This window comes from Porites lutea, chromosome 10 (genome assembly GCF_958299795.1).
Source record: "Porites lutea chromosome 10, jaPorLute2.1, whole genome shotgun sequence".
In the NCBI taxonomy this organism is placed as follows: domain Eukaryota; kingdom Metazoa; phylum Cnidaria; class Anthozoa; order Scleractinia; family Poritidae; genus Porites; species Porites lutea.
Genome location: NC_133210.1, coordinates 17646721 through 17655932, shown reverse-complemented (window position 1 = coordinate 17655932; position 9212 = coordinate 17646721). Strand labels below are relative to the sequence as shown.

At 38.8% G+C, this 9212-nt stretch overlaps 1 protein-coding gene across 1 annotated transcript; it reads left to right on the top strand.

Moving 5' to 3' along the window:
* Positions 1-2755: 2755 nt before the first annotated feature.
* On the top strand, positions 2756-8430 carry LOC140950660 (uncharacterized). Its single transcript, XM_073399910.1, has 4 exons — positions 2756-2920; positions 3687-4904; positions 5621-5815; positions 7330-8430. The coding sequence occupies exons 2-4, from the start codon at positions 3707-3709 to the stop codon at positions 8166-8168; spliced, it is 2232 nt and encodes a 743-aa protein (XP_073256011.1). The 5' UTR covers positions 2756-2920; positions 3687-3706; the 3' UTR covers positions 8169-8430.
* Positions 8431-9212: the final 782 nt, after the last annotated feature.

Below are 9212 nucleotides of genomic sequence, written 5' to 3'. Positions count from 1 at the left end.
GGCCTCTCAGTATCCATTTTAATGGGGTCGTTTGACTATAAACACCCTGTGCTAATTAAACTAAAAGTATGTCTCACAAAATAATCTCATAGGGGACCAGCTAAGTTTAGCCTTGTTAGACCAGTAAACAATAACATGTACAGTTGAACCCTACTTTTTCGATACCTGCTTAATACCGACACCTTGTTATTACGGACAGTTTTATTTTCTTTGTTTCTAGGGAAACATGAAAATTTCTCTAAATGTAACCTACTTAATATGGACACCTGTTAATCCTGTAAACAGACGCCCGTTTCTTGCCCAATCAAAAGATTCTCACAGAAAGTCAACCTTGCTAATGTGGACACCTGTCGTTATAATCAGATGTGTGCTGTAATACTTGTAGGCCTTTCTTTTTCAAAGGTAAAAATACCTTCAGGTGTCAGCATGTCAATGTTCCAAGCACTTCAGTTAACGGGACAGGATGAATAGACTATTAATTTTCACTTGAAATATATTTATGCAAAGAACAGTTTTGATTAAGAAGTATATTAAAATGGTACAGTTTGTGTAGATTCTTGAGTATAATTTTTTTATCTGGGGATCTTACAATAGTTTTTAACTCTAGCTTCTTACCATATTATTGTACAGCGCTTTGAGCAATTAGTGGATACGGTGCTATATTTAACAAATAGAAAATGTTTTTGTGTTTGCATAGCCTGATATAAACACGAGAGGGGTTGGGAGAATTCTCGACAGTTATGCAAACCCGAGATGAAGACGGGGGTTGCATAACTGTCGAGAATTCTCCCAACGCCTCGAGTTTTCTATTACTTTTATAAAGTAACTTTCCAGAGAAAAAAAACGTTTAAGTCTTTGTATGCCACTGATTAAAAGGGAAATTCTTACCAGTCGCAAAATCTTGTCCACGAAGTCTTGCATGTGTAATCAGTTCTTGTTTTGAAAAAGATGCTTTACAAAATACGGATTTTTCTCGCTTAAAATGTCAGTTTAAGCGAAGAAAAATTGACTCACCTTCTTTGGAACGATTTTCCATGTTTCAGCCGATGAAAGGAATGGGTAAATAAAGTAAACTTGTCGAGTTTTGAACTCAAAAACTTTTTCAAATTTGTGCATGCGTGATTAGCGCGCAAAAAGCCCAACAACTTGACGCCACAACCATGTTTACATACTCTCATGCAAACACTCCTTTCGGCCAGTCAGAGCGCTTGTACTATCTTAGTTATTTTATAAAAGTGTCTATTATTAGTAGTAGTATTATGACAGCATTGTGAAGGTCAGTGAACGATAATTTGACGATGCTTATGTCCTCTTTTATTTCTTTAGTATTTTGCTCCTGTTGACTTGAATAATAATGACCTGCTTAATACAGACACTTTGTTAATATAGACACTTTCTATGGCGTTTTTAGTGTCTGTATTAACAAGATTTGACTGTACTTGCAAACGCAGTCATCAAGTAGCAGTGACAGTACAAAGAAAACTGAAACCAACCTTTAATCCAATCATTTCTATCTAATCTTGATTGTGTTACCAATCTGTCATTCTACCTACCGGTAACATGTTTGTCAGTATTGAATAGGAGCTGTTACATGCCTTCGTTTAGGTGCTCCATCACAATTATTATTCATCTTTGTGAACTACAGTATGGAAAAATGGGAAACTTACTCGTAACAGAAAATATATTTTTTAAACTTTCTAAACTTGCATCATGTTGCTGCGAACCTGGTCCTTAGCCAATCAAGGGAGATTCAAAATGCTAACCAAACTGAGAGGTCAACAAGGTCAATTTGTTAGCGGTTGAATTGTCAACATATTCAAATGTTATTGGTGCACTGACTAAAAAACTTCAGAACCTTTGATTTGATAAATGTTTGGATTGGATAACTTCATATTGGCCTGGTTCGAGTAATCACACTGTGAGAGTGGGCAAATACATGTATGTTTTATTTGTGTCGATGGCGCTGTCACTAAGGGCTGGGGGGCGGGGACAGGGATTTCCCAGGCTAACTATGAAAACTGCCTGATAATTGCATGTACCCTGCAATTTGAAATCTTAGTGACAGATAGCCCTGATTAGAGGAAACAGTATTTAGGTCTACACAAGGTTCTGACATTTTGCTTGCTCAGAGCACTTCTTGCTTGTCTTAGTTGACGATTTTGTTAGAGGATGACTTTCCTGGACCCTTGTCTGTTGTCTTTTGGGCAAGTAAGCTAAAAAAGATACTTGCCCAGCAAGAAAATGTCCTGGACTACTGGACGATACTTTTTTCCAATTTACTTTGTCTCCTAACAGTAATTATTCATGAATTAGGGCTAGGAGAGAAAGTAAAGTGAGAATTAACCTAGGTTTAATAATTAAACCCCAACTTTAACCAGTAACATATACACCCAGGGTAATCTCAACGGAATCAGACATAATTATTTTGATAACCGGTTCAATTCATGCTTAAAAAATGTGCATAGTAACCCTTAGAGTGGTGGTATACACCTTTGGTAAAGTAAGAATGTCAGTTTCTGGGAGGTTACAGCTTGTCTCTTAAGTTAATTAAATGTAAAAGACTTACAGGCGCTTCATACAATGTATATATTTAAGTCTTTCCAATTTTGATTTACAGTTTGAAAAACAGTTCCTAAAATTTCTGGTTAGTCTTTGGTTTGTTAGAGTTTGCATTTTTTTTAAAATAAAAAAGTTCCTGAATACGTGAAGAGAGTGAGAAGTTTTTTCTTTTCTCTTTTACCATTCTGCAGGAGCTCTTCATACAAAACAGTCTCTTACTGTAGACAGCTCTCACGGCTCTCTCTGGTTGAGGTTTTATTATCAAAAGATTTAAAAGGCCATACAGAATTCAAGAGTACTGGTGACTTGAGGAGTAAGCTGGTGAAGTCCTAGCCAGTGGATGCTGCATTAGCTGAGGCAGGTAAGAGCACTAAGTGCTACAGGGGAGATCATGGGACATGGATCCTCATGGGTGGTTACCGGTGTTGAGGTGTAAATGTGATAAAAACGATCCTGTTATTTTTGCACTGAAGTTGTCATTTGATTATATCAGGAGCCCATCATTTCAAAGCATATCCTTTTTGTACCGATAAGAGTCGCAATACAAAGACTTGAAACCATTTTTCTTAATCCTTTTGGTACAAAATGTCCACAAAATCTAATATAAATCGCAGTGAAAACTCCTTTTGCTTGACATTTGTGATTCTTCACCGTTGTTACTGGAAATCGCTCTCTGCTCTGATTGGCTCTGATTTGGTGTGAAAGGTCATTATATAAATAGCCTGAAAAGCCAAACGTGCTAGACCCACTTCTTTTGTTAGTTGGATGCTCTGAGGTGACGGGTACCTCCTGGTATGGTATAAGTAGTGGGTGGACTTGCCCCTTAGACAAGTACACGTTAAGTACAGTTGTAACTAGTGAAAGACATGTCAGTTGTTCAATAAAGCCTGAAAAACAATAAGGCTTGCGCGGGATTCGAACCCATGGCCTTAGCGATACCTGAAAGCAGAACTTTTATCACTGAGCCATCAAGCCAGCTGAAATCTGATGGTCGCTCTCTCAGTTCGTAATATACTCGTCGAAGATGAAGATATGAAAGTGAATAGTGAATGGCAGCTGAAGATGCTATAAGCATTTTAATAATCTTTCAATCCGCCATTAACATATGCACATGATTTTCTTTTAAGGTGCCGGCCACTCGCTGGTCATGGCATCCACTTCACAGCAGTCTCAGGAACAAGACCTAGTTGATGACTCCAAAAAAGTTAAAGTTACCATTTTGGCTTCAGAATGGGGGTCAAGCAATGGAGGAATTGGCACGTTAAGCAAAGAGTTGGCCGTACAGCTTGCCAAATTTCCTGAGTCGGAAATTACTACCTTTTTAGTAAGATGCAGTGAAGAGGATGAGAAGGAAGCCCTCAGGAACAACGTTAAAATTGTTAAGGCGACAAGGTGTCCTGGCTTTGATGAATCAGTATGGCTTAACTACCCTCCAGAACATTTGGAGATGGATGTTGTCGTTGGTTATGGTGTGGAACTCGGCCGCCATGCACAAATCATTAAAAAGTCCAAAAATTGCAAGTGGGTTCAAGTGGTACACACCGATCCCAAGGAAACAGAAATGTTCAAGTCCTACTGCAACCAAACGGTGGAAGGTAAAGGAAATCACAACGTCGAAGTGGAACTATGCGAAATGGCGGATTTGGTTGTGGGGGTTGGACCCAAGTTGTGCGAGGCTTTTAGGTCATATCTCCGCAGCTGTCAGAAAGATCACAATGTCGTCGAATTCACCCCAGGCGTTTTTCATGAATTTGCAACTGTAAAACAAAGTCCGAATGAGAGGAAACATTGCAAAGTCTTGGTGTTTGGTTGTGGAGATGAAGACGACTTTTCTTTGAAAGGTTGTGACATCGCAGGAAAAGCTGTCGCTTTACTGCCAGAGACTCGTCTGGTGTTTGCTGGGGCGCCAGATGTTATGCGCAACAAAATTGCACAAAAGTTGAAAGGATGTGGTGTCTCTGCCAGATTCGTAAATGTAAGAGGCTGTGTCCAAAACCGGGGAGATTTGAAACGCTTGTTTCTGGAGGTCGACATTTTGCTTTTGCCTTCAAGAGCTGAGGGCTTTGGGTTGACAGGTCTTGAGGCCCTGTCAGCTGGTCTGCCTTTGCTGGTCAGCAAGAACTCTGGTTTCGGAGAAGCCCTGAGTGAGGTACCATTTGGATCGTCATTTGTGGTTGACTCTGAGGATCCCCAGGTTTGGGCTGCAGCCATTGAAAATCTATGGAAAAAGGACAGACAAGTTCGTCTTCAGGAGGCTAAAGTGTTGCGAATGCGCTACAAGGAGAAACACAGCTGGACAGAACAAACCAGAAATCTTCTGGATAAGATGATCAGCATGGCTCACGGTATCAATTTTAAATTACTTTTATGAAAATTGTCTTGGAGAAGGGCCGCAAATAAAAAGGAAACTTCAATGATATTCGAATCCACACCCCCACAGTGTTCTCTCTGGGATTTTAGGAAGGCCAGGGGTATTAACCCGTGCAAAGCCCCGAGACGGTCTGGGTAGGGATGCTAGGGGGTATTCTGATTGTGATATTCAACAGTGTTTGTATGAAACCTGCTCTCTAGCCTGAGTAAAAATTAATAAAGACTTTGAAACTTACTCGTGCTGGATCAAAACCTGATTTTTGCTGTATGGAATAACCGATATGAGGAGATTTCCACCACTTTTTCTCGTTTTTTTTTTTACCACTAAATTTTCTTTGACAAGCTTTTTGTTGTCGTTCCGTGCATCTTTGCATGGTTGACCGAGTTCTCGATTTCTTTAAAACAACACCTTAAAATTAAGAATATCTGAAACAACATATGCAGTTATAAGGGTTTCGAGATTTTTTCACAAATCTACTAGTCAAACCAGTATTTAAGTAGAACTTTTCGTTTAAGACACAATGTCCGCACAGGGGGGTAATCATTGCAGTAAACTTTTGCGCACATGCACATGTACACTATTTGGTAAATGTCAACGATATACAACCATAACATTCCAATCTGGTGATTTTTGTTTTTAATCACGTTGCCTTTTCAGAGAACATAACATTCTTTTTTTCTTTCACATTAGATACAACGGATAGTGCTACCTATGTGCAGAAACCAGCTGTTGACAAGAAGTGTAGGGCGCACAGTCTGGAAGACTCCCGGAGTTTTGTAGAGGGAACTTTGAGATCTCTGAACTCACATCAAGGCAAAGTGCAGCACCAGTTGACACAAATGGAAGCTGAAAAAAAAAGTTCTGCTACCCCTTGCATTACTTATGGTAATAAAAACATTAATCTATTGACTGTTTTATATTGAAGTATCGATTGGACTTCAACACGAACAAAGTCGCAGAACAGATCCAGACAAACGCAGTGTTTAATGTGTAGAATTAAACAATCGACTATGTCTTTAATTCCTACTGGATATTTTAAATCTGCCACGCCCAGGCCTAGACACAAATAGCCAGATATTTTTTGGATATTTAAAGGATTTTTAGAGAGTCTCATAATATTTAGAAAAAATGTAACACTTAGAATTTTGTTAAGGAAACATTTTAGACTTTCTCTCAGCTAATTCTTTCATGGATACGAACAGTGAAGGCCTTCAAGGGGATCTGTCGGGAATTTTTGCCATAAGTTTGTTTAAATGACCAAAAAATACTTTTCCATATACACAGAAGAAAACGGGTTTTTTTAGAAAACATGTCCGAGACAACGTCAAAACTTGAAATCATGTTCCCACAAATTTTTCGCTTTTTATGGTTTTTAGCACATGAATTGTTTAATTGTATACATAAATTTATTTTCTACTGAGCTGTAACACTCCTTTATGTTGCCATGTTTCGTAAATCCTCGCGTTATTACGTCTTTTATTTCTCTTTTCAGGATCGGCGTCTTGCATTATGCGTTATTTGCAGGGGTCTTTTTTTCAACCATGTTTTTTCTCAGGCAAATTGAGAAAGAAAGCTACTTCAGTGCTAATTAGGGCGTGGGCAGTACAGTGACAGCCCCCCATATTGGCCGGCAGTAATCAGATTAAGCAGCATTCTCCATTTATTATAATATATGCCATTTGGCTTATGTTAGCTTTAGCCTGTTCAACAAAATGGCGGATGATAAAAGGGCTCATGCAGTGATTACAGTTCCAGATAACGGACCTGGGGCTCGTTTCTCGAAAGTCGTGGTAACTTTTCGGGCCCGAAATCAAATTTTCAAATCGAAATATAAAGAATAAAAGCGACGGTCCTGGCTAGCCTTTTGTTTCATTAACTGATAGTTTTATCATGTTAGATGCAAAACTATTGAAACCTCAATCTTTAATGTTAACGGAGACAGCTTACCGGGCACGTTAATTATCGGGACTTTCGAGAAACGGGCCCCTGAACCTCAATCTGAGTCGCGCTGTCACGCCATTTTAAAAGACAGGCTACCTTTTGAGTTTAATACTAATGTTTATGAAAACAAAGCAGATATACAGGGGAGATTTTGAATGTTTTCGAGTTATTGAGAGAAAAATTAGAAATTAAAAAAACATTGGGAATTTACGGAAACATATTCAGGCAATTTGTTCGGGATATTTGTGTCTAGGTCTAGCCACGTCCTTTTTCATTACATTTACCACCATTTCCTGTTGTACTGCTGTGTTTAGGTATGAAAAAGCTTAAACAAAACTAAACAGGAGAAAAGGTTCCTCTTTAACTATTTGCGGGCGGAGATGGAAAAATGATGTGTATGAAATTAAGTATAGTGTGTGTGAGTGTATCACCAGCTAATCAATTCTTTTTTAATGCAGAGATTACAAACTGTGAAAGAGACATCAAGTTTTTTGCCGAACGCCAGGATAAAGATACTAGGCAGTGGCTGTTTCAGGATTTTGAGGACTGGTTCAGTAATCCGCGAGAAAACTCCAAAGCCTATGTTCTTCTTGGTGATGCAGGAGTCGGCAAAAGTGTTATGGCAGGAGCTCTAGCAAAGCGTACGAGGGAAGCGGGGAATTTAGGGGCAGCTTATTTTTGCCGTCATAATGACCGTACTAGAAATGATCCCAGAAATCTTCTTGGGACCATAGCTTTTCAACTCTGTGATTGCATCAGTGAGTACAATCATATAATGGGGGGGAAGGATGGGGTAAGAATAATGTTAGCTAATTCTAATTTAGGGGTTCTGGAACTATGTACGAAATTATTAGAAGAGCCACTAGGTAAGTGCCGCCAAATTTTACAGCGTAAATTAGTAATCATTGATGCTCTGGACGAGACCAATTATAAGTCCAGGGATGATTTTCTTCGTCTTATAACAGAGCGTTTCCCCCGGCTGCCCCAAGGGCTTTATTTTTTTATCACCAGTCGCCCTGAAGACACGGTGCAAAGCGGATTGGAGGGGTACAACCCTTGTGTTAGAATTTTTACAGGGAACAGTGGGCAGAACAGCTTCTATCAGCTGCATGAACAGGATATTCAGCGGTTTTTAGAAAAGCGAGTAGACTTCTCTAATCATCCATTCTCGGCGGAAGATGCTCAGAAGATGTGTAATGGGCTGTTCCTATATGCGCACTACATTTCGCAATTACTTAACGATCCAGTCTTCACACTTAGAGCGGTTTCCTTCGTGCGACCGTGGAAAGTTTTTTAGGACGAATTTACAGCGTGTTTACGATAAAGTGGGGGGAAATCTGAATAGGAAGCTACTAGGCTGTATTTTTTCTTCACCATTTCCTCTCCCTTTATCGATTATTTCTTATGTTATTATTAGAGAAGAATCAAATATTGATGAGCAAGAGATAATTGATGCCCTCTCTCAATTTGTTGTGCTGGAACAGGAAGAGACGGCTTCTTTTCTTCACAGTCTGATTCCGATGCGGTTAACAGACATGAGAGAAGTTCGAAAGTTATATATTGACGATGAATGGGCTTTTGAATACTTCATAACAATTTTGAACGAAATATATCTACTTTACTCTGCAGACACATCGCGACGAAAGGGCGCGAAGGTGCTCAGCAATCGCAAAGGTAATTTGAGCAGAAAAAGGACCCGTTAAGGGTTGTTGGTCGCTTAACAATTGTCCTTTTTTTCGGAAAATAGATTCGGAGTACGGGAATAGAATCCGCATAACTTACTCTCAGCCATCGAGTAATAAGGTGGTAAGGTTGTTTTATCGAGACCACTTTTTTATTTCCCGATAAAAGACTACCCATGTCAGACTAAACTTATTTTTTACTATCTACGGAAGTTTTCAGAAAAGTCTCAATCCATTCTGTACATAAAAGAAGACATTTGTTCCTTTTTTTATCTTTTGTCTTCTATAAACCCTGTTGAGGCGTGAGACGCCTCTAACTAGCATTTATCGTTAGTCATGTGCTATACATGTATTTTATAGTTTTGCTATAATATTTTTATGTGGGTTGTTTAACCGTAAGTATTCTCATAATTTTCAAGCTTTATTACCGGCTATTTTTACGAAAAGGCCGTAAAAGAGATTTTTTTTTAGCTGTAGCTGTACGTCAAGTGGCTACTTGAAAGGTTAGATTTGGATTTAGATTTTCATTGTATTTTTGTACATAGATATCTATGTTGTGTATAATAGGTGAACGGAAAAATTTGTCTGAGATACGTACGTGACTCTTGCAAAAAGATAACTCATGGAAATTAAATAAACCAAATATCAAAAAACAGTCA

Excerpts from the sequence above, each read along its gene's own strand:
- LOC140950660 (XM_073399910.1), top strand. The coding sequence starts at position 3,707 with ATGGCATCCACTTCACAGCAGTCTCAGGAACAAGACCTAGTTGATGAC. Across the intron at positions 4,905-5,620 it reads GATGATCAGCATGGCTCACG|ATACAACGGATAGTGCTACC; the intron begins GTATCAATTTTA and ends CTTTCACATTAG. Across the intron at positions 5,816-7,329 it reads TACCCCTTGCATTACTTATG|AGATTACAAACTGTGAAAGA; the intron begins GTAATAAAAACA and ends TTTTTAATGCAG.